Source organism: Poeciliopsis prolifica, unplaced genomic scaffold (genome assembly GCF_027474105.1).
Source record: "Poeciliopsis prolifica strain line A6 unplaced genomic scaffold, Auburn_PproV2 SCAFFOLD045, whole genome shotgun sequence".
NCBI lineage: Eukaryota > Metazoa > Chordata > Actinopteri > Cyprinodontiformes > Poeciliidae > Poeciliopsis > Poeciliopsis prolifica.
The window spans coordinates 1,592,518-1,617,422 of NW_026562420.1; the positions used below are offsets into that span (position 1 = coordinate 1,592,518).

At 41.2% G+C, this 24,905-nt stretch overlaps 2 protein-coding genes across 2 annotated transcripts in view; one reads left to right on the forward strand and one right to left on the reverse strand.

Annotated features, from left to right (window-relative positions):
- Positions 1 to 111: 111 nt before the first annotated feature.
- On the reverse strand, positions 112 to 15,042 carry sh3d19 (SH3 domain containing 19). The gene is made up of 20 exons (XM_055056444.1): positions 15,021 to 15,042; positions 14,819 to 14,906; positions 9,897 to 9,936; positions 9,222 to 9,342; positions 8,597 to 8,762; positions 7,237 to 8,232; positions 6,609 to 6,722; positions 6,348 to 6,454; positions 6,082 to 6,122; positions 5,658 to 5,871; positions 5,503 to 5,571; positions 5,293 to 5,424; positions 5,147 to 5,219; positions 4,508 to 4,638; positions 4,354 to 4,412; positions 4,047 to 4,276; positions 2,989 to 3,041; positions 2,670 to 2,856; positions 1,202 to 1,290; positions 112 to 1,113 (listed from the first exon to the last, which is right to left on the reverse strand). The coding sequence occupies exons 2-20, from the start codon at positions 14,901 to 14,903 to the stop codon at positions 1,003 to 1,005; spliced, it is 3,018 nt and encodes a 1,005-aa protein (XP_054912419.1). The 5' UTR covers positions 14,904 to 14,906; positions 15,021 to 15,042; the 3' UTR covers positions 112 to 1,002.
- Positions 15,043 to 16,648: 1,606 nt separating this feature from the next.
- fhip1aa (FHF complex subunit HOOK interacting protein 1Aa) overlaps positions 16,649 to 24,905 on the forward strand; it is a 29,567-nt gene continuing 21,310 nt past the window's right edge. The window contains exon 1 of the mRNA XM_055056448.1: positions 16,649 to 16,802. The gene's annotated coding sequence lies outside the window, so the exon portion shown is untranslated. The remainder of the gene's footprint in view (positions 16,803 to 24,905) is intronic.

Here is a 24,905-nt window from a genome sequence, read left to right on the forward strand (position 1 = left end):
GTTTATTTCAGTAACTTGATTCATAGTGATAAACAGTTGAAAAAGCTTTGGGCTTTGTTATTTTCTGATATCCATAAAGCAAAAAATAAAAAATTAACTGTTTAAGAAATGTTATTTGAAGGTTTTATTTGATAGTGAATTGACAAGAAAGAGGGTAATAGAATATGGCAAAGGTCACCAGGCTGGGAATCAAACCTGCGACAGGCCTAACTTAAGGCCTCTTTATGTGAGTTGTGCTTAACCCCTCCACCACCACAGCACCCTGTAAGAAAACATTTATAATAGACAAATCAGGGAGGGATTAGTGAAAAGTTCGGAGGTTGTTTTCCAGAGGTCTTGACCATCATGGTGAAACTCTTCCTGCTGTCATGGCTGCAGTGAGTTCTGGAGCCAGTCAGCTGAGGAGCTGAGCAAACAGCTTGGTTTTTGTCCTCTCTGTGGATGTTGGTGAGTTGGGTCTGGTCTGGCCCAGGAGCAGGCTGACACCATGACCCAGATATGTGATACACTTCAGAGTTTCCTCACTTCCACAGAGTTCGTCTGTCTTCTGGTGTCACCATTGGGAAAACCTCAGCTATTAGTCACTTCATTTAAGGAAAACCGTATTGTTTTATTGTATGAAATAAGTAATAAGAGTAATAATAAAGTAATTTCAGCAGTAGTAATAACATACACTTCATCTTTTAAGCAAATAGTACTGGAGGTTTCTATTAACTACTGCTGGTCATCTTCAAAGCAGACATACTCGGATTAGAGAGCAAATTATTACACTAAAACTAAGGGCCAAATATTTCCGTGGCATGGATGATGAAGCACCAGTAGGGGGAGCATGTGCTCAGTTAAATTCAGAATAGACCTTGAGAAATACTGACAATTTTATTTTATTTAGGACGTAGTTCAGTAAATGCTTGAGAAACTTTGCACAACTTTAAATACTGTTTCAGTTTTAATGCTGTCCAAACACGACTGATGAAACGTCCACCGGTTTAATCTACAAGTCCATTAATCAAGGACTTTTAGATAGTTTTTAGGGACTAGGGCCCGTTTCCCCCTCAAGTCCCCCAGAAACCATTCATCATCTGCCGGCTCCAGGTTGGTGACGATGTCTCCGACCTGTGGGTGAAAGAAGAAGACAGGTGGGCTGGGGTCTGGGTTTTGGCTCCGTATTGAGTAAGAAAGAAGACGCCAAACACCTCTGTACCTGGAGTGAGAGTTCCTCCTCACAGTCTGATGTGAAGCTGTACAGAGCCCTTCCTCTCAGGCAGCCAGCGACTCGATCCTGCTGCTCTCCTGATGAGGAACACAGCAACGTGTTAGGTTTCGCCGTTTAACCTTTAACCTTTGGGCTGTTTTCACATCTGATAATTCAGAAGGCAATATTGGATTGAGGACCAAAATTACAACATTTGTTCCATTTTCAGCTGCTGCTGTTAACTGAGTATTGAGTCAAACCAACCAAACCCTCTGAAATACATGTTACCCTCCTCACCTGTGGTGGCGCTGCACCAAGAACTATGAAGGAAACAACACAACAACCTCTGAAAAAGATGCTGACCACAAGTTCCTTCTTTGCAAAATGCCGGGATGGCCAACAAATCAATAACAATATATCATGCAATAACATAATCAATAGAAGATACATCCAATAAAATGTCCAAGACTGACATTGAACTCTGATCCAGAACAGAACAGCATTCTGGGAGATGTAGGCAGAGGAAAGGCTATAACCTCTTTACCTCTCACGGTGAGCTAAGCAAGTTTGGTAGCATCAACAAACCCATTCGCTCTCTGGTTACCAAGCAACAACCTGTTGAGTAACTTGTGCAGCAGCAGTTTTTTGTCTTGGCATTGTGTCTCATAACTGCTTAAACAGAGTCATGAGGCATGTTGATGCTTGTGTAAAGAACAACAATTTGGAGAAAAAACTGGATAAAACAGAAAAACTTGTGTCATCAGTTTGGCAGGACATCAGATGTTTTAAAACAAAAAGAGAGAACACAAGTTATCAATATAACTAATAAAAGTTATCAATATAACTAATAAAAGTTATCAATATAACTAATAAAAGTTAGCAATATGACTAATATCAATATCACTAATATCACACCCTTATATCGTTTTTCAGTTATATCGTCCAGTATGTGATTTTAGCTGTTAGAGTATTTCTCTTTTGTTTTGGGAAAATAAAACATCTACAGGCCATTTCTGCCTTTAGTTCTAGACTCACGCCTATTTTTTTGTTGCATTTACCCAGAGTGCCCTGTGCTTTACTCCACTTCCTGCTTTTGGAAGTGGCGTTCACATATACATTTGAACCGCACCAGAATTCACTTCAACTGAACTGAAACCGAGGATTCAGTTCGATTATGCATTCACACCTCCCCAGGCAAACCGGACTTTCTAGACCAATGAACTGGAGTTGGATTAAAGCAGATCGAACAGGGCTGGTGTGAATACACTCTCAGATGAAATAGCAGCAGCTGCACAAGTGCACATGGATCGGGTTATGACATGCACATTTATTGATCAGTTTGTCAGATGATTAAATACTAAACATCAGAATGGAGAATTTTTTCCAAGAGTGCAGGGTTGAGTTTGCACATTAAACCTTAGGCGGTTTAGCTTTCAGCTGTTAGAACTCTTGACACCCTGCTGAGAACGCTCTGTACCTGACGAGATGTCGACGAAGGCCCTGGGAATCATGCCCTCCCTGCCGTTGAGCCTGCCACTGCTCCACTCCTCGCTCAGGTGCTCGGTGATCAGGATGCAGTCGTCCTTCTGAAAGGACAGCTCGTCCTGAGTCTTTGCTGCGTAGTCGTACAGAGCCACCGCCCACTGCACACCAGACCCGGCGGTCTGAGGACAGACATGGAGGCAAACGGAAGAATCAGAATGTAAACTCATAAGCATCCGTTGAGTTTCTGTTTTAGGTTCATGTGTTCCAGGCTGATCTTTGGTGACGTTGATGCTTGTGTAAATAATGGCTACCTGGGCAGGTTTGGCAGCTGCTGCTTGTCCAAAGGCAGAATGAGCAGCAAGACCTGTGAAAACAATAATAATAATAATAATAATGAAGCAGTACTAAGTTTACATTTGACACACAGGAGTTCCAGCCTGCTGCAGTGGTCTTCATATGCAAATGTGCTCATTACAGGGAAACTTTGACAAGCTAACCGCTAACCTACATCTGTGCTAAAACCGTGGCTTGTTTGAACCTGTATCTATAATTTTGACCCAATGTGGATAAAATCTTGTGCATCCGTCTATTATTTTTGGTTTTTCAGTCACTGCACTTTTTTTTCACTGCGTAATCAATCCACCTCTGAGTGAAAATAACCGCTGAAATTCATCTTTTACCGTAAACTTGAAACATTTTGTTGGTAAAACGAAATAGTTTGATTCCCAGTTCGGGATCTTTCTGCCACCATCCTAAAACATGACAGTCAGGTTAATTGGTTTCTCTAGGTGTGTGTATGTGCATGTTTGTTTGTCCTGTCTGTCTCAGCACTCCTCCCGACGCATCTATACAAAGGTGTAAGAAGACGGATGGAAGCAGAGGAGTTGCTGACTTGTATTTGGATGCGGAGTCTTAAATGAAGCAAAAACAGAGACACAAATTCCTCCGAGGCAAGAGAAACAACTCCATGAAGACTGACGAACGGGTGAGGTCATTTCATTAAAGGGCCAGTATTATGGATTTTCCAGGCACATTTTCTAGCACAATCAAGTAACTATATTATCTTTAGTTGCTAGAATTGATTTTGTAATTTCTCTTTTTGAAACTCCATCTTTTAACCCTTTGACGACGTTTCAACCAGCATTGTTAGGTCTACCCAGAGGGTTTCCACAGCTATTCAGCTGGGAGATTAAAGGACTTTCAAACAAGCATGTAAGAATCAAAACGGCACTCCAAGTAAAGTAAAAAAAAAAAAAAACCCAGTCTATTTTACATAATTCCGCCCCCTTAAGATGACAGGATGAGGCTGAACCTGGTTCAGATTACTTCAGCTAAAGCAGAGCCAGCATGAGGTGTGAATCGTCCTCACCTGGCAGCGCCACCCCGGCAGCCGGACCCGGCTGCTGCCCCGGGGGCGGAGGCAGATCCTCAATGACCTCCACAAAGTTCAGGGGGAAGATGCCCACAGAGACGCCGACCTGCCCCCGAGCCCAGTCCTCCCCCACATACTCCTTCAGCTGGATCACGTCCCCCTCCGAGAAGGACAGCTCATCGCTGTGCTCCCCCTCGAACTCGAACCGGGCCACACACCTGGGACCGCTGCCAAGACAATTCATACGTCCAGTCAGCCTCTCAGGATGGACACCGCAAAGGTTCAAAACTCAACAGAACAGTACCTGACGGAGGCAGCTGGCCTCTTCTTCTTCTTCTTGGCTAACGGTTTGGATGAATTGGACTGATTGGAGAAAAAAAAAATCACCATCAACTTTCTTTCATTCATAGATTTTGTCTACGTCATATTTATAGAATGGCTGCTTGCTTGAAACCTACCAGCACTTCAACATAACTGATGGGAAAGAACCCAGTAGAACCGTTACAGGTTCCTCTGAACCACTGGCTGTCCACCTGCTCCACTTCAGTCACAACGTCTCCTGCTGAGAGGCTCAGCTCCGTCGGACCCTCTGCCGTCACAACCAAAGATTTACCATCTCAAATAAAACACTACTTTCTCTAAGATTGATTTCAGAATAGAAGAACGCCATCTGCAGAGCAAAACATCTAGAAATGTAGTATTCACCTGTTCCCTGAGAGAAATCCAGGGAGACCAGCTGCTTTTAAAAGTCAGCTGATTAGCACATTGCAGAGATGCAAGTGATCAATTAATGAGTCGCATCTGATTATTCCCAATTAATCGACTATTGATTATTATTATTATAACGGAGAAGCAGGCATGTTCTTAAAAACCTGTTTTTTTCCCTGACTGTCTTCCCATAATAAGAAAGGCAACATATTTCATAATATGCTTTTTTCCTAGAAATAAATTAAATAAATAAATAAAAAGAAGCACATCAATAAAGTGCACATTTGTCATCTGATCATATTATTTAGCCTCAGGAACGTAAATAATGGGGGATGGATTTTAATCGTCAGTCATTTATAAGTGCAGAGTGACAGAAAGCAAACACTTACCTGGAACAAAGTCGTGCAGAGCCTTCACCTTAAGCCCGTCAGGTCCTCCACCCGAAGCAGCTGCACCTTCTTCCTGCAGGGAAACAGATCAGCTCTCAAACCAGCTGTTAGCCTCCACAGATTTATTTCCTAAGCCAATGAATTACCTGTAGGTGGGAAAAATCCAGAGGAGTTATGATCTTCATTCGGGACTTGTGGACTCTCCCTCTGGTTTCTCCGATCTGGCACTCAAACTCACTGTGGCTGATCTTCTCCAGAAGCAGAACTACTTCATTTTTCTGTTAGGAAGCCACCAAATTCATAAGGTTCTGTAGAACTCAATCAACACAGAACGACTCTGTGGATGTTTTAAGTACCTGCAGAGTCAGCTCCTCCGAGTTCCTCCCGTCAAAATCAGCAGATGAAATCCCGTGAGGGAGCGGCAGCTGGTGGCGACAACCCAAAATTGAAACGCCGTCTCGGAAAGATGAACTTCAAAACACACAGAGCTCTGAGCTGTCATCTGTCTCACCATGTAGTTGTTGTAGAGGCGGTGGCCCGGACCGGGCCTGGGAGGCAGCACCAGGCCTTTCTTGGTCGGCTTCTGAGACTTGAACTTTGGTGAAGATCGCTGTGGCTCCGACTGAGATCGACCCGCTGCCTGAAGGCTGGGGGGAGGGGGTCTGCCGGGGCCCAGCCTGGCTGAAGGGACCCGGGGCGGGAGGCTTTTGTTCCCACTGGGCTTCCTGAAGCACAAAACCCATCAGGAACCATCAGGTGGGTCACATCTTATCAACTTAAACAAGCTCCTATATCTTGCTGAAAAGTTACTTGTTTTGTCTCATTTCATGTGTACTAAGATATTCAGTCTGTAAACTCGACTTACGATACTTGGTAAGATTTTGTGTGTTTGCAGTGTGGGATATAGAAACTGTTTTAACTGGAGTTCCTCTGACCTGGGTGGAAGCGGTGGCTCCGGTCCGGCGCTGAAAGTGTCCTGCAAAGCAACAACATGACAGATTTTCATTCCTCCTATGAAACATGTGAGGTAAAGCTGGGCTGCACAGTAAAAACTGCTGACACCACATTTACGCTTCAAAGATTTAAGACTTTCCTACAGAAAGCAAGACATTAGCTGCTTATAAACTGTTAGCAGAACCTTTCCGCCTATAGAGATCCTTGTGCCTTTCACATTTCTGGCTCTCTGTGAAGTCAGTCTCACCTGAAATGACTTTGCGGATCTAAGGCTCTCCTTATAGCTTGCTGAGGAGGAGGAAGAGCCTGTGGGCTTTTTACCTGGAAGAGGAGGAGCGTCATCCTGAACGTTATCTGTCATTGAAGAGAGATCCATGTTTAATGGAAAAAATACAACCAACAACTCAGGGCTCTGCCATAGCTTGGCAAAATGCTAACAGCAGGTAAAAATGTGGGGAAATACCTCTAATTCCACTCTGGACCTGTTATGATGAAAGTCCACGCTCACCTGAAGGAGCCCTGCTAGGAACCCTGATGGTGGTCGGTCTTCTCCATGTGCCCTGTCTGCTGACAGAGCTGCCGTCGCTGGCCAAACTATGCTGAGGTATGAGTGGCACTTTTTCTGGACAAAGAGAGAAAGCCGACCGATTAGCCATGCAGTTGTGCCGCATTGACGAGAAAAGGTCGGGCATCCGAGACGCACTGCAAAAACACACAATCTTACCAAGTAGTTTGGGTCTAGTTTCTAATGTGACTGTCTTAGTACACTTGAAATAAGACAAAACTAACTTACGAGTGACTTTTTGGCAAAATACAGGAGCTTGTCTTAATTCAATAATTCCTTAATATTGATGAAAAAGTACAAGTTCCACTGGCAGATTATTTCACTCGTCAGGGAAATGTCTTGTCACAAGTCAAATAATCTACCAGTGGCACACAGTATTTTCAGTCATTTCTGATTTTTCTTTTTTTTTCTTTTCAGAAAAGAAAACGAGTAAAACTAAATCTATTAAAATCGGATCGGTACAAAAATGTTATTTTTAAGCCCTAATTACAACCTTGAAGAGTGATTTGGTCTTTCACTGGAACAAAGCCCACCCGAGCGGACCGTCTAACAGAAATAAAGCTCTACTCACTGACTGGGCCGGCCAAGCTCTTGCTCTCCCCGTGTGAGTTGTGGTTGTTTATGTTCAGGTTGGGTCTGAGCGGCTCTTTGAGTGGTTTCACTGGAGATACGGGCGGAAATGGAGCCGGTTCCTCTTTGTCGACGCTATCAGACCTGGTCAACCCGAAAGGTCGTGACCTGTTGGGCTGACACCCGTTGCTGTGTAAGGCCTCAAGCTCCTCTCTCACTGAATGCCCCACTGGTTTGGTAGGAGGCTTGGGCTTGGTGAGCGGTTCTTGGTTTCGTGAGTTTTGAGAAGTGAACATGTTCTGACTGGAGTTATTTGGGCCATTAGGTTTAAAAGTTGCAGGAGGTTTAGAAGCAACTGGGGGTCTGTAGGTGGCCCTCCTTGGTGGAAGGTCTGGTGTGGCTGCTTGTGACCCATTGTCCTCTTCGGCACCAGTTTGGCTCTCAAAAGCTTGAATCCTGGCACGGATGTTTCGGTGATTGTTGTTGTCACTCATTGTTCCATCTGCATCTTCATCCAACGAATGCTCATTCGACTGGTCGATGTAGCACCGGCCCTCCTCGCAGTCGCTGCGTTCACCGAAGACCTCTAGTAATTCCTCCAGGTATTTACTGGTGGGAACGTCTTGTGAAAAAGACTGAAACGCGTCACAGTTTTCTCCAAGTGTAATCAAAGTCTGATGCTCCTCTTTTGTCGCGTTTTGTTTCAGTTTCGTTCGGGGACGTGGAACAGGTCTCTGAGGGTCGTCAAGGTTTAAAGCAGCACATTGAACAGAAGCAGAGTCAGACCGATGATTAGTCGCAGTTATCCAGTGGACGGTGACGGATCTGTTTGCACGTTGGGGGTCTGCCTCATCAGATCCAAAGTGGTCTGGATCACACGCACGACTACAACCCTCTGTACTGGTGTGTTCCGCTGTTCTCTCTACAACCTTGACGCCTCTTTTTACCTCCGATGCTTTTGGTAATGAAGACCTCGGAGGCTTTTGGGGCTTTTTAGCTGAGCACAGAAAGGAAATCACAGTTAGAGCTCAACAGAGGCCAGAAGAATCAGGTCAAGTTCATTTGTGTAGCACATTTCAGCAACAAAGCATTTCAAAGTGCATCACACCATAAAAACATAGTAAAGTGACCGTCTATGAAACAAGCAGTGAACATCTCATTTTGTCAGTCACCATCATCGAAAATGTGACTGATCAAATTACAATAAAAAATGTAAGATTAAAAATTATATGCGATTCCAAAATCTTTTATTTTTCCATTTTTTTCCCTCATCTTTCCTCCGACTTTAAGAGACCCCACAGCACCCCTTCACTTTGAAAGACACTAACGTAAGGCAGCGAGATACCAGAATCAGTCCTCACCTGCAGGGCTTCGCCCTGGACGTGACGAGGCGGCGCCGCAGTGTGGATCAGAGTCTTTCCTGAGCGGCTGGGTCTGTGTTCCACTCTGACGTTGGGCCGCTGTGGGCTCAGCCGGCTGATCTGTCTGTGTCTTCTCTTTAATCACCTGGTCATAGGATGGTGGCAGCTGAGTCATGAAAAAGAGTGTCGGATGTTATCTTGTATCTAAGTGTACTGATATATCCCAGTTTTTAGCAACCTGTCTGTGAAATTAAGTCTTTTTATTTATTTATATTTTTAAGGATGCACCGATGTGAATATGATCATTTGGGACCATATCGATATCTGATACTGATATTGCTGGTATGGCTGATGACCTATAATTACAGAAGATATATATATATTTTTCAACCGTTTCAAGACCTTTTGAAAAATAAAAAAAAAGACCAGAAACAGATGGCAACAAGATGAAAACAAATATCGATTGGACTAGTTTTACTTATTGGATCAATACTGAATATGTTGAAAAAAATGACCAATATCATTTTAAGACTTATGACTCATGATTGATTTTAATGCTGATATACCTGGTGTGTCCCCAGGTTTATTAAGCAAATATGAAGAGAAAAACTGGGATAAAGCCTACCTGTGAAACTGTGGGGATGCCAGTGGCCCAGCCTGCTTGAGGAGGAAAAACCACTGGGCTGCCGGCGAACCAGACGCTTCTGACCAGAGGTTCCGCTGAGACGATGGTGATGTTTGGTCGTCTGAAGGACAAACAGCGAGTGCTTACTGAGAACGCCACAGAGACAAACCACCACACACACACACACACACACACCCCACACACGCACACACACACACACACGCGCACACACACACACGCACACACACACAGGCACACACACCCACACACACGCACACACACACACACACACACACACACACGCGCACACACACACACACACACACACACACACACACAACACAGGCACACACCCACACACACGCACACGCACGCACACACACACACACACACACACACACACACGCACACACACACATGCACACACACACAAACACTTTCAGTTCAATCCAAACACTATAACTACAGATTTAGCCTTGGCAGCCGATGAAGTTGCCTCATGTCTGACATTTGCACATCTTCATGAGCAAACAACACCATCAAGATGTAAATAGAAGAATGATGGATTAATAAAAATAACAGTGATAAATAAGAATTTAAGCAAAAGTTATTCAAAAGACATGCTCATTCCTGTATAACCTGTTGATAAGAGCAGAATATCAAAGTAGGATGTACCTGTGGTCCAGACGTCCTGGTTTTGTCCTCCCAATCAGATCTACGGATAAAAACACAGCTTCCCGTTATTGAGGAGCGACAACACAAGGTGTATATTTTTGAAGCTTTGTTTGAATCACGGCTGTAATGAGTCCAGCAGATAAACCCAGTAAATTAGGACAACGCATTCAACAAGTCTGCAGACAGCATTGACAGCTAACTTTCCATTGAAGATATAAATACGGAATTTGACATTTCAAAAATAAATTCGCTTAATACGTGAACTCCAAAAAAAATTGTTTGTTTTTTTGTTAGAAGTGTTGGCTCATGTTGAGATGTTTTTTACTTCTTCTTCTGCTTTTGGTCGTATCAAAATGGGTTTACTTTTGTGGTATAAACCAACAACTGGATGTTGTCACAGGCACAACCCACAAAGAAGACAACAGGAAGTAGTTGGAGGATCATGGCAGAGCCTAATTTTAATGACTTATAATGATTGAGTATGAATAATTGTTCCCTGTCGTGCCCGTCCTTGTTTCTGACCACACAGCTTGAGCCAGAAATAGAAGAGCCTGAACCGAACCAGCAGGGCAGAATGTGGAAGAACCAGTTCGCAATTCCATTTACACACCACCCTGAACACCCTCAGGACTTCTCATGCAATATTTGATTGTGACTTTCATGTCTAACACGAACAGCCATCGAACAAGCATGAAGTAGTTCTCTCAGAAGTAATATTCAAACAGAACAAAGAGCTGATTGTTTTTGACACCAGGAAGAAAACAGCAGGTCGAGGTTAAAGGTGGCGCCAGGTGTTTCCTATGTCACTGCCGTCAGAGCCAGCTGTCACACACCTGTTACTGATTGACTGCTGGATCCGCAGTGCTGCTGATGAAGGTTACGCTTTAACAGCAGGTTCAGGTTGTGACTTTTCCCGCAGCGTTTTAAGGTCAGACCATTTCACACCGGTGCTGAACGACACATCTCTATCCACATGTCTAATAATGCTCCTACCTCTGAGGCGCTAGAGGGTTAAAACACCGTCTTCAGGACGAAGGGGACATTTCCCATTGAGCTCCGTCCCGTTGGCTTGTTCCCAGTATGACCGAGAACTTGAAACTGGCAGGAACACACCTGCTGAAACAACAAGAGGAGGGACGGTCTTTGTTGTGCCTCCCTTCTCCTGCATTCTGTTGTTCAGCCCGGCCAATCTGGTGAGCTGAAATGTGGTTTTTCAGGAAGCGGAGAGACTGAACCAGCCGGAACGACTCCGTCACCGCTCAAGAATGCGCTAAAAGTCTTCATGATGCCCAGGTGTTAATGCACCATTCATAGCATTAAACTCCCTAAGCTGTTTTAATATATATATAAATATATATATCATTGTCATCATATAAACTTAAAGGGGCAGTATCATGTAAAATCAACTTTTTTGAGATTTATATCAAGTTATAATCTTATTCCATCATCAAAAACATATCTGGAGTGTTGCCTTCTGTCTTTCATGCATGTTTCAGAAATCCTTTAATCTCCCAAGGCAACCAAATTCCTGGGTGGACCGAGCCCTGTCTACAAGGGCAAAGCTCCTCCTCTGAGCTGCAGTTTCCAACCTTCCACCTCAAAAAGTAGCCCTCCCCTATGACTCCTTCAGCTCCTTCAAACTAGCCAGCAGCAGTTAGTAAATACCTGGTGGAACTGGACTTCAGCTGAGCTCTTTGTAGAAGCCACTTCTCAGTGCATCACTGGTAAGAATGTTGTTAAAGGGTTAATAAAGGAACCATGTTGTGATGACTTCCTGAAAGTGATGCTTTTAGTCCAGGTCTGGGAGGAGATCCATCAGGAGACCATCCGCCACCTCATCAGCAGCATGCACAAGCGATGTAGGGAGGTCATGTAGACACGTGGAGGCAGCACAATTCTTAGCCTTATTTTGACTTGTTTTAAGGAAGTTACATCAAAGTTGGATCAGTACAGTGTGTTTTGCCACTTTCATTTTGTGTGTGACTCCAAATCCAGGCTTCCATTGGTTAATAAATTTGATTTCCATTGATGATTTTTGAGTGATTTTGTCAGCACATTCAACTTTGTACAGAACAAAGCATTCAATTCATTCTGAATGGATGTGTTATTTGAGTGTTCCCTTTATTTATTTATTTTTTTGCAGTGCATATGTCTTGCTCAGAACGATGCAAGTAGTTTTCAACTTTCCCAATTTGTATAGGTTTAGACTTCTAAGAAGGCTCTTATTGTTCCATATTTTCTTTTTCTAAATGTGCCTTTAATTTAATAAATGTGATTGTCTCCTTTTCTATTTAGAAGTAGAAATAAAGACCGTTTCCTCCAGAAGCCTTTTCATTGTTGAGAGTTTCAGGTTCACAGACAGCTGTTAGTGTTAAACTTTTCATATTGCTTTCTTCTTTGGTGGTTGTTTCTGACGTTTGTGATCGACTGTCTCCTCTGTTTTGGAGATGAAGTTCTTTTCAGTGACCTGTAGAAATCACAGGTTCCTCTGGACAAGACTCAGATTGTTCTTCTGGCAAAGAACAATCTTGCTTATTAGCATTTTCAGCGCAAGACTTAAAGGGCTATTCCTTCTCTGGCGTCTCCTGCAGTACGGAGATAGATTCTTTTTCACAAACCAGTGAAGTGTCTTGTGTTTCAGTTCTTTCTGCTGTAACCCTTAGATCAGCGGGGCAATATTTCTCCAACTAGATTTCAAATGGTATCTTTATCTTCTTGTTGCGCCTCATCCTGGTTGGCTGTTCTTTCCCTTGTCAATCCAGTGTCTCCTGAGATTTGGAGACAAAATCCTGTCCAGTGACCAGTGATGTTTCCTCGTTGCAAATCTACTTTTTTAAGGACTCTCCCCAATCAAATTGTTCTTCCAGCAAAGAACAATCTTCCTTGTTAACATTTTCAGCACAAGACTGAAAGACCTGTTCCCCTTCTGGTAGATCGATTGTCTTTTCACTGACCAGTTAATCATTTTGTTTTTCCACATTTTCAGCAGAATTCTTTAGCTCTGGTAGGAGCGTACAGCTCCTGAAGAACTGAAATGAAACATTCTTCTTCTTTCGCTTGGGAGGCTGCAACGCTCTTTCGACAATATGGTGGGATGCATCCTCTTCGAAATGTAGGCTGGTTGGTCTGCATTTTAACTTTTGCTTGCTTTAGGTTCTAAGATAAATCACTTCTCAAGAGAGTCAGTAAAGATTTCACTTTCAACTTGATGTCAATTTCTAAAAGAAATATACACCAAACAAAGTTGAAAACCTTACTGTGAACTGCAAACTAAATTCTTGAGAGGAATGTATCAACAACACCTGCTAAACGGTTGTGATGAAGGTAGATTAATGTGACGAGGTAATATGATCTCTGGTGATGCCAGTACTCCCAACACCTCATGGTTTTTAATGGCTTCCCGCATGAACACTCATATTCACACGTGATTCTAATAACGTTTCTTATTTAATGGAAACACCGCGATGGCAAAATTGTGTTTTCTCCACATTAGCTGAACATCAACATCGTTTTGTAATGGAAATACAAACACTGATGCTCCCTGAGAGCTGTCTATGATGAAACAAAAAAAAAAATATTTGAAACTTTTGCACATTCATAGCTCATTAACCATTTAAGCACGAGAGGAAAATGAAACGAAAAGCTAAAAAGCCCCGTAAGATTCTGAGAGTCTCAGCAGATACAGCTGATAAAAAAACAAAAACACCATAAACACACACACACACACCACACCACACACACACACACACACACACACACACACACACACACACACACACACACACACACAAACACACACACACACCCACACACACACACACACACACACACACACACACACACACACACACACACACACACGCACACACACACATTCTCTCTTTCCCCCCACTGCTGAGATCAGCAGGGATGGATTCCCTCCCAGCTGCTCTCTCTTCAGCACATGCTGCCTTTATTCAGTCCAGCAGCAGCAGCAGCAGCAGCAGCAGCAGCAGCAGCAGCAGCAGCAGCAGCAGCAGCAGCTGATGAAAACAAAAGGATCTGGTTCTGGGGATCACTTGACACCAGCTGCTACCCACCATGAAGGCAGCAGTGTTACTGTAAACATGCAGTAACACGCGTGTTCAGAGTCTAGTGAACAGAAAATACATCAGACTGCTCCCCGTAACTGTTGGTAAAAGTAAGATATGGGCAGAAACTGGTGACTCCAGTGAGGATCATCTCTGCTGCAGCTTTGTGAGCTATGGAGTTCCTTTGTTTTTTGTTGTTGTTGTTTTTTTTAAAAAAGAAAACCCCGTTAGCCCTTAAAATTTGTGTTATTCTTAAATCTGATTGCAGATTTGGTTAAATATAGTTAAGTAGCTATTTTATTGAAACCTCCTGACCGAGAAACGCACATCTATCTCTACCTCTGTGTCCTGTAATATTTATTACACAGGGAGATGAAAAACTTCTGATTATTAAACAGCAGACTGGTCACTGAACAGATAACTGTTCATATGAACAGGTAGCTGTTAATCTTTCTATAAGAAATGTTAGAAATGCTGCCATTTATGGGACCAGTGGCTCAAATGCAATAATTTATTTGTTTAATTCAAAGTTGTATTTTTCAGAAATTGTGAAATTAATGTCTTACAGTCAAAGATAAATGTAAGGCTTTTTACGTATTTTACTGAGCATGTTTGTATATGGTGCTAAATACAGTAGCTACTATAAATTGGACATCATTTAAGTCATGCTTATCTACTTCATCAGACCAAGATTCAATAGTTTTCGGAAATCTTTTTTCATTCTGTTTCCAGGTCACTAAAAACATCAGAAAAGTTTCTGCAGTGTTCATCAGGAGTTTCCTCTCATTGCACTAAAATCTGTCGCTGAGATTCTAAACACAAACAGATTCCAGAAACCTTTCGGTCTCTTACCTGTTGCCTGACCTCTGTCCTGCAGAGTCCTTCTCTGCTCTTCATCTTCATCCTCCTCGTCTACGACAAGCCGAGTCTCTGGCATCTTCTGGTATTGAAACAAACAAACAGAAAACAGATAAAACTAAATGAAACTGTTTCAGTGTGTGAGCAGCAAGCAGGTCCTCCATTAACTCAGTAACACATGTTCTCTATTCTGTACCCCTGGCTTGTCCCGGCCATAGCAGTGGGGTGAGTGAATGTGTGTGTGTGTGTGTGTGTGTGTGTGTGTGTGTGTGTGTGTGTGTGTGTGTGTGTGTGTGTGTGTGTGTGTGTGTGTGTGGGCAGGGAGCCCAGTCCACTGACCCTGGATGAGTGGGAATGCGCAAAGTCAGACGATGATTGGCCACACATCAGTTTAACCCTTTAAAGTCAGGCTTAGGGAAGGCTTCCTCTCTCACATTCAGACAAAAGACAAATATTATCAAGAAATGTATTGAAATAATATATTTTGTGTGGAAAATGATTTAGTGTCCTGATGTCAAATTAAATGATCATTTCACATGTCGGTGTAATGTTTCCAGTGAGCTCAATCATCCTTAATCCTTAATTAATCTTGCTTGTTTATTGAGCCGACATTATTCTGTGTTATAAATTAGAATAATTTGTGTTTTGTGAAACAGAATCAACTGTGACAGCGTACTACTAGGGCCATTGTAGACATAAAAACATAGGAGTAACTTTCGGCAAAAAAAACTAAATTCTATAGAAAAAACAAACAAAACAAGGCAATTTTGAGCTTGAAAATTGAAAGCTTGCTAGAAAAACTCAGAAATTACTAGAAAAAACAAAACATGGGACATTTGTGAGGTTCAAAAATCAAAAGATTTTGACTTTTGAGACAAAAAAAAAAGATAGGAGATGTAACGGTCAAGTATGGTGAACTACCTGAACTAATAGCTGATGCTAACTTCTGTTAGCTGGCCTTCCAAACCACTGTGAAAGGGGTTCTGTACTTTCTTTTGATTAATAAAACATTGGAAAATTTTACTAGCAGGGTTTAAAACACCATTCCTCATCACAAGAGTAATTATTTGCGTAAGAAGACAAATTCATTCAAGTGATCTTACAATTAGTTGGAGTTAAGTAAAGTTTAGCATATTTAGAAAAATGTTTCAGACTTAAATGACCTTTAATTGTTAGCATATATCTACCACTGGAGGTCGCTGCAGACTCGCTTTTGACCATCTTACTCGCACTTCTTTCACTAAAATCGAATCCAGTTCATCACAAACTTTCTGGTGAGACTCCAGTCTGGTTAAATGTTTGAAGCTTCTGACTATTTGTTGAACAACAAATTCTACAAACATGAGCAAGATTACTTAAAAGGGACAATTAAATATTATGTTTCAGATCTGTTTTTAATAACGCCACCTTTCTTTTTTTTTTTTTTTTTTTTTTGCCAAAAGTGATCTTGGAGAGAAAAAAAACACTCCCTCCTTTTTATTACCAAAAGACAATTTTGGCAAAAATAAACATAAATACAATTCTGGCAAGAAATGACCTCCACTGTCATTTTAGGAAGGTGAGGATATGATTCATTATTAAAGTTCTCAGACAGCATCAAAAGTTTTCTGTGTTACGCTCCAATATTTTCTTGCATCATGTTTGCATTGAAGTATAAAATGAGTGAAATGTCTCCAGATAACCAGCTGTAGCGTGGACCCAATGGGTTCGGTCGGTGTCGTGAGAGCGCTTGTGAAACCAGAAGGTGGAACTGGGTCTGCTGGGTCTGCTGGGTGGGCGGAGCCTCCGCGTGGAGGCTCCACTGCGGGGTTCCACCTCCGGCGCGCGCTGAGGAGCTTCCCTGTGTGTTGGTTGCTGTTAGTGGAGTGGCCCCCGCGTGCGGCGGGACGTGGAATAAAACACGGATATTCAATCTCCAGAAGACGCGCTGAGAGGGTTTCTGAACACGGGTCGACGCCGTTCACAGCGTCTGACGACGGTAAGAAAGGAGCAAACTCTCCTCCTCCTCCTCACGCAGTTTAACTCGTACGCTGACTTCAGACCTGACGGACACACCTGTTCTAGTTTTCTCGGGACGGTTGCGGACTCTGTGACTGACGGTGTGGGTTGGGTGGAGAGGTGGCCGCTGCTGGTGTTGCGTTGGGCTTATTGTTTGGGGAATATCCAGCATACTGGATACTAACGCGCGCGCACACAAAACCCCCCGACTTGTGTTACATGTTTAGAAAGTTACAGAAGTGAAAACCTCTGGTTCCTGTTTGGCTCCTGGTTGGAAACATGGAGACTTATCAGGGTCAGGCAGATGGAGTTACAGTCACTTTGGCAGCCACGCGCAGCCAATAAACCGAGCAGTCCCTGCGTCACGCCAGAGCGCAGCCGTGTTGTGCATTTGTGTAATCCACAAGAAAACATCACATCCAAGATTATGGCAAAGAGATGAGGAGCAGCTTGATGTTAGGAGGAGCTCAGGGAGACACGGTGCTGCAGGTGTTGGGTTACCTGCAGACGTCATCAATCTTTAATGGCTGGCCGTGGAGCCATTGCTGTGTGTGTGTGTGTGTGTGTGGGTGGGTGGGTGTGCGTGTGTGTGGGTGTGTGTGTTTGTATATGTGTGTGTGTTTTCGGCAGTGGATGCATTATCACTGTTGTTGTTCAGGTTTCTTGTTTATCTACAGGGTCTGACTACGTGTGTGTTTGTATTTCTGTAGTTTGATACAGAAAATTTCTAATCCCTAAAATTATTATTTATAATTTAAAGTGCACTTTATTATTTTAAAATGTTTTTGATATAATTAGCCAGGTACTTAAAGATGTTGCATGTAACATTTCTAAATATATAGATATAGTTCACATGGAGCTCTGGAAAAAATTAAGAGACCACTTAAAAGGATCAGTTTGTCTGATTTTATTCTTTGTAGATAATTGTTGTTAAAACGTTTAAAAAGAGAGACATCCGTCTGATTATTTTGTGCTTTTGAGCCCAAAAGTGGGGCAGGCTTTTTTTTTGAGGGAAAGAAACGACAACACATTAATTCCGTCTCTGAGACAAAATGTTTTTCTTTTCGACACTAAAAGAAACAATAGCAACAGTCTGTCTGATCCAAGTCCTTTTAGATGAATAAGTCTTGTTTGTGTGTATGTATATAAGATTACGTCTTTGAACTCATGTCAGATATGAGTTTATGTAGCTTCGTCGCTCATTTTGTTCCAGCAGGTCCTGTGTCTGTTTTTTGTTCAAAGAGAAGCACTGCTGTGATTTTACCTAACATTTTCACACGGAGAATCATTTCTGCTGCACTGTGAAAAGCATTCAGTGTATTAGAATATTAATAAAAAGTTCATTCATTTTAATAACTCAGTGAAAGACATTATGTAGATTAATTCCACATAGCGAATTATGATCATCTTCTGCTTCCAGCTGAAGAAAACATGACATTTAAGATTAAAATATTACATAAAACATTAGAACAATCATTTTAATACAGGAATGTGGGTTTAATGACATGCATGTTTAATACTTGGTTGATAGTTGTTCATTTTTAAGGTTATTTTAATCTGATTGGATTATTGAGTACGACTGTCTGTCTGGTCATCCTTTATTACACTGACACGTTTATCTTTACCTTTATTAGAAAACATGTGCAGTTTTCATAGTCCAAGGTCAAGACTTGATGGCTTAATTAGTGACTAAATTATCAGCGAGAATATGAACGTTGGAGAGTGAATTTGTTTGCAGTCCTGCTGGTTACAGGAAATCAGCTGTGGTGGGATCAGAGGGGGGTTCCCTGTTTGCTGCTTGTTGTCGGTAGCGACCGTCTGGACGATCAGCAAGCCGATCAGGAGACTCTGTCGGGAGCGATCACTCGTTTTACGCTTCCCTCTGAGTTTTGACGGTCTCTGGTGAGCGAGAGCCCAGAACGTTTCCTCATGAAAGCGAAGCTGTCAGCCACACTTCACAGGCTTCTCATGACATACAGTTACCATGGAGATAATTCACTTATCATCTAAATAACCAAGTAGATTTTGGATCATGGTTATACCAACAAGAAGTAAAAATCTCCTTGTTGCTGCACGTCCCAAATGTCAAACTCGATCAACAACAAAAAAAAACAAAAAAACATTTGGTTTCTACAAACATTAACATGAGACATCTGTGCGCGCACACACACACACACACACACACACACACACACACACACACACACACACACACACACACACACACACACACACACACACACACACACACACACACACACACACACACACACACACACACACACACGCCATGGCTGTCACAATAACTCATTTTGTTGGACAATAAACTGCCTCCAGAAGTTATTGCACTAAATCATAGTATTGTCAGGGTAAGACCATTTTGAACTAATATAATCATGCCGTATGATCTCAAAGATCAAAAATGTTTTCACAATAAACAATAATATTGTTGTACTGAGACCTTTTTCAAGTAATAATAGCATAGCAATCAATGCCAATAATGCAAATATCAAAGAACTTTAAATTCTTATGAACATTTAACACTGGAACTTGAAGAAATAAAAACATATAAATAAATAAACATAACCACTGATGAGATGAATTTTGAAGCGTCTGTAAACAAAATTTTAAAAAGGGCTCGTGAGCAAAGCACCAGAATAAAGACTTTTGTCTTCCAGTTTTTGGTAGAAAGAGGGAGAAAAGAAAAACGACAAATAATGCAAATGAAAATTATTGAGTTGCTTCAAATTGACTATGCGATTAACTGATTTACTGCTTATTGAGGCAGGAACATGTTAACTTTACTCTGCAGCATCTTTTCTGTTTAACTTGTACCAACACAATATAGGAACACTTCAGTTGAGAAATCTCCATCCCAGACTGATGTCTGCTGTTCACAGTTGGTCTGTCTGCCTCCTGTCGTCCGGTTCAGACAATGCAAACTTGATCAAATTGGAGGAATGAAAGGAATGTGTAGCAGATCAATCATCATGTTATTTTTAGGAATGGAAGTTCACATAATGAAGCTCTATTTGTCTGGTAAAAACTCCTCACACAAATTTGATTCAGTGTTCTCCTTCTGGTCACAAGTTAGGAGCTGGAAATTATCTGCTTCAGTTTGCCTGTTTTGTGTTGCTGTTTTATGAATGAGTCAAAAAAAAAAAAGCCTGGAAGTGCAGTTTTATTTTAACTTGAAAATATTTACATAATTTTTTTTATACAACCAGCAACTTAAAACTGTTGTGTATATACACAACAGTTTTATATATATATATATATATATATATATATATATATATATATATATATATATATATATATATATATATATATATATATATATAACTGTTGTTTGATATATATATATATATATATATATATATATATATATATATATATATATATATATATATATATATATATATATATATATATATATATATATATATATATATGATCAAATTTGTCAGTGTGTGTGAAGCCCTGAAACAGGCCTAGCTTTGTCCCATGTTTGGGATTAGCTCGAACTTTATCACCCACTTTACCAACACTGACCCAGGTGGGCTTTAGAAGCCGGATTTTGGCTGAATCTCAGGAGTTCAGGCTGAACTCCATTAATTCCTTCGGATTTACGGATCAGAATGGCTGGCACGCCTCTGTTCAGCAAATGCTTCTGATGAAGGTCAGGTTCAGGATCAACAAGTCAAAGCTCACATGATCGCAGGTCCTCTCAGACTGATTCTGAAGGGTCACTAAAGAGGCACTATTTTGTAAAATCCTCTTTCCTGAGGTTTAAATAATGTTACATTGTTATCATCAAAAAATGCTGTCTTGATTCTTGAGTGCATGTTTGTGACATCCTTTAATTTCCCATGGCAACCATTTGGCTGTGCAAAACACCTTGGTGAACCTAGCTCCGCCTTCAGATGAAGCTCCTCCTCCGAGCTGCAGCTTCCAAACTACCTACTGCTTCTTTCACGATTTAAGTTTCAGTTTAGTTCTTGTGTTATCATTTCAATAACATATATTTTATACATTTATTCTCGTCACATATTTAGTTTGAAATCCAAATATTAGTTGTATATCTGACCTCTGCTGCAGGAGCAGAGAGAGGATAAATTTATGTGTAAAATCCTGTTTGTTTTTGACCAGATGTAAGAAGAAAGTTCTGAACAACTGGAGGAGTGTAGTAAGTGATTTTTCTAGGTTTGGTTCAGTTGTGGATGATGGCTCTGTTTGTGGTTCTGGAGTCTGAAAGTCTTATGGACATCTCTGTAACATTTTACAGATTGAATTAGTTATCTTTTTTTCTTTAGCAAATGAAACTCAAGTTTGTATTTATTCAAGTTATATTTGTCTGATATTTATTTGATAAATCAAAACATTTAGGAATACTTTTATTCTGTACTATAATCTTTAAAAAGCTGTGATGTTTGGTTGGTTCTTCTTATTGCTTTCATCGCCCAGATAAAGAGAGTTATGCTTGATATTCTCCGCTTCCCACATGCAAACAGGGCTGCTTTATCAGCTGGAGAGGCAATGCAAACGAGACACAAAGGAAGCAGCAGGAGCAAAGATTGGATATACCTGCATACAAAAACACACCTTATCTCTGACAGTGGGTCATTGTATCGTACCGTGACAGACTGCAGTCTCGCCAAGGCAACATGAATGTGCAGTGGGAATGATGTCAGCGGCCAGCACTGTGGCGGTTTGACTCCAGACGCTCAGAGAATGGAGCTGTTGTTCAAAATGAGGCGTGATGTCAATGAAGCGCTTCTGTATGACGGCGTATTCGGAACAAATGTGGAGAGAAAGAAAGAAAGGAGCAAATTTCAGCAGAAAAACTCTGATCTCAGAAGTTTTCTAAAAAAAAACCAAAAAACCCTGCAAATTTCTGAGTTTCAATAGTGAAAGAATTTTGTTGGCCGCCTCACTCACCTTTTCAGATCTTCTCCACAGGACTCAGATCAGTGTTTGTGATGGCCTCACCAAAACATTAACCATGTTATCCTGAAGCCACGTTGTAACCACCTTGGCTCTGTGCTGAGGGTTATTGACCATTTGAAAGACCAATCTGGTTTCTATCTTCACAAGGTGTGACAGCTGTCCCTGCTGTCACGTAGCATTGACTTCCATTCATTTTTCATTCATTCCTATATCCTAACTCTTACCCTAAACATAACTAAAAACCAATTCACACCTTTGTCTTAAATCTTACTCCTAAATCATTTCTTCTTATGCAGGCAGTCTCTACAACATGGTATGTATTAGGAAAGTGGTCCTTACAGTGTAAATACAAGGACACACACACACACACACACACACACACAGACACCCCCCCCCCCCCACACACACACACACACACATTTACACCCACAGGCACACACCACACACACACAGGGATGACATCACAGCAATTGTTGGCAAGAAGCCTTTTGCCGTCTCCAATTAGAGCTTATCAAACTTTCCCTGGAGGATTATATCAGAAGTTTCTTCTGTGCTGTTGTTGCCCTCGGTTACCTTTTACATAATTCATGGCTTGGTTTCTGATATGGTGCATTTCTCCTTCAAACCAAACACTTTTGTCTTTAGTGATATGTCTCATTAACTTCCTCTGTTCTGTGTGTTAAAACATGGGTGTTTGCCTGAGTGTATGTTTGGACTTGTTGGTAAAAGTGAGTAATATGGAACCCATTCAGTTATAAAGACAGCAATTAGCCTAGAGCAGCACTAACTGCTCATATAACAGTATTATCTAGCAAGGTGGAGTCAGCCTGCAGAGTTGTTAAAGAGCCAGGGACACATTTTGAAGAGAAAGTCATGTAATGTTTTTTATGCTTTTATTGAAGCCTAAATCAAAATATTGTTTTGAATGAAAGACCCAAGACACGTTAACTTGATGAATTTTGCCGTGTTTTTGTTAAACAAATTTATTTTTGTAATTCCAATTTGTGCAATGACATTAGGGTGAGAGAACTATATATTTTGGTAAATGGAAACGCATCTAATATTTGTTTTAGACTTTGCTCTGCCAAGAAGAGTCTTGAATACTGATTTAACAAGCATTTTTCCACACAATCTTGCAAATTGTCTGATTCAAATTAACAGTTTGAACATCAGATTAACAGCCATCAATAGAGGCAATACAAAGACACAAATAAGTTTTGGAAATAGAAGAACTTCCTGTATTGTTCACTTAGAAATTCAACACTAACAGATTTTAAGATTCCTACAACTTATTGTGTACATAAATTCATTTGTTTTGGTTTGGTATTAATTTTCTAAATAATTCACTGCAGTTTTGTTTTTTCCATGTTGAATTGAATGTTGTGGTAGTAAATTTTTTTTTAAATATTTCTGCTTTAGATCAGACATAATGGTAGGAATTTTAATCCATGCCTCTCAGTAGTTCTGTGTTTTACAACCTGTTAAACAGTCTGTTTAGAGGAACTGGCAGATTATTAAAAATTAATATTTGGAAGCCTTTACTGCACCATTTTTATCATTTGCTACTGCAACATAAACAAGAAGATTCTGATTAAATATTAAAATAAACAATTCAAAAGGTAAATGTAGGGTCATGGGGTCAGACTGAAGGCAGCAAAGATCAGAACCATTTCTTTCCTGCTGGGTTCTATAAAGACAGAGGCTTCACTCCCTCCGTCCTCTCAGCTCCACCTGAATATTTCAGCAGCTGCTATCTGTTTAAAGGACATGTTTGTCCTTACGGTTGCTATGGTCACTGGTAAATTTTCCACCGGCCAGCAACAACCTCAGCCACGGAGCTGAAAGATGTATGTGTCCTTCCCATTTCTTTTAGGTCTACGACTAGATGAGACCCATATTTTTAGAGTTCTAGACAGTCTATTTAGGAAAGGTTTTGTTGGCTTTTGTGTAGATCAGATTGACGTGTTTCCCAGCAGAAAGCATGGCCTACTAACCAACGTGATGGTGACTCTGGTGTCAGTTGCTTAAACGTGACACCATTGGCCTTTTGGTGTCTTTGATGGATTTTAAAGTTGTAGAGTACCGGGAGCCGACATCGCCACAAGATCGTAACAAGACAAAAGGAAGCTAATAAAAGAAAACTACAACTAACAGCAATAGCTTTCTCTGGAGCAGTGACTGCAGCTTGTGTAGTGTCTGGATGTGTTGAAAGAAGCAAGAGTGGTGGGATTGTGATGTGCTTCACTGACAGACTTCCTTCAGGATTTCAAAATTTCAATTTTCAGCCATTGATGCATCCAGATTTACCACGCCTGGTTTCTTTTGGTGCAGAATTACGATGCATGTAATTACATCAATGACGTAAAAGTCAGACAAGATGCAATATGATAGTTCATACTGCAGACACTTTGAAACTTATTAGTTGGTGTCCAACTTAGTTTCATTAGTGGTACATTTGGTAAAAAGAGTCGGATATTGGTCATATTTGGGTAAATAAAAAAGTCAGACATTGAACACATTTGGGCAGAGAAGTTGGACTTTGTCGCATTCAGCCACTGTTTGAATGTAACCTAATTTCACACTGAGTTCATATTGAAGATGGAGTGAATCCTCCACTGGGATTTGGTCTTGAAGCTAAAACAATACTCAGAATTTATTCACAGACATTTTCAGTTTCTCCAAAGACAAGACAGTGCCAAACCCCTTCCCCTCCCCCACCAAAAAACAAAAATCCCATCAGACGTTGTGTGGACAGCTTGTTTTCAGAGGTAAAGAAAATTATTTCAAACCATAATAGAAAACATTTGTGTGAGGTTGAGCTCATCATCTGAGAGGCTAAAGCTTTCTTGCTTAACATGAAAGCTCAAGTGTCTTCATGAGAAAAAGGTGTGTCCTGCCCTTCAGCTACTCGTCCTCGCCACACCTTTATGAATCCATTTGGGTTGACAGACAAAGCCGGAAACCTGATCAGGGAAACAGAAAGAGATAAAAGCCTTCCAGGTGAGCTTTCTTTCATTTCACAGTGTTTACTTGGCATCAGTCTGGATTTTTTTATCTGCTCTTCTAATCCTTTCAAAGCTGATCTCATGTCAGGGAGTGCTGCTCATTATGCAATCCCAACAGGAATAGAGTT

Coding starts and splice junctions, on each gene's coding strand:
- sh3d19 (XM_055056444.1), bottom strand. CDS start 14,903: ATGCCAGAGACTCGGCTTGTCGTAGACGAGGAGGATGAAGATGAAGAG. Junction 6,723..7,236: donor GAGCTTGGCCGGCCCAGTCA/GTGAGTAGAGCT, acceptor CTCTTTGTCCAG/AAAAAGTGCCACTCATACCT. Junction 3,042..4,046: donor TGCCGGGGTGGCGCTGCCAG/GTGAGGACGATT, acceptor TTGTTTTCACAG/GTCTTGCTGCTCATTCTGCC.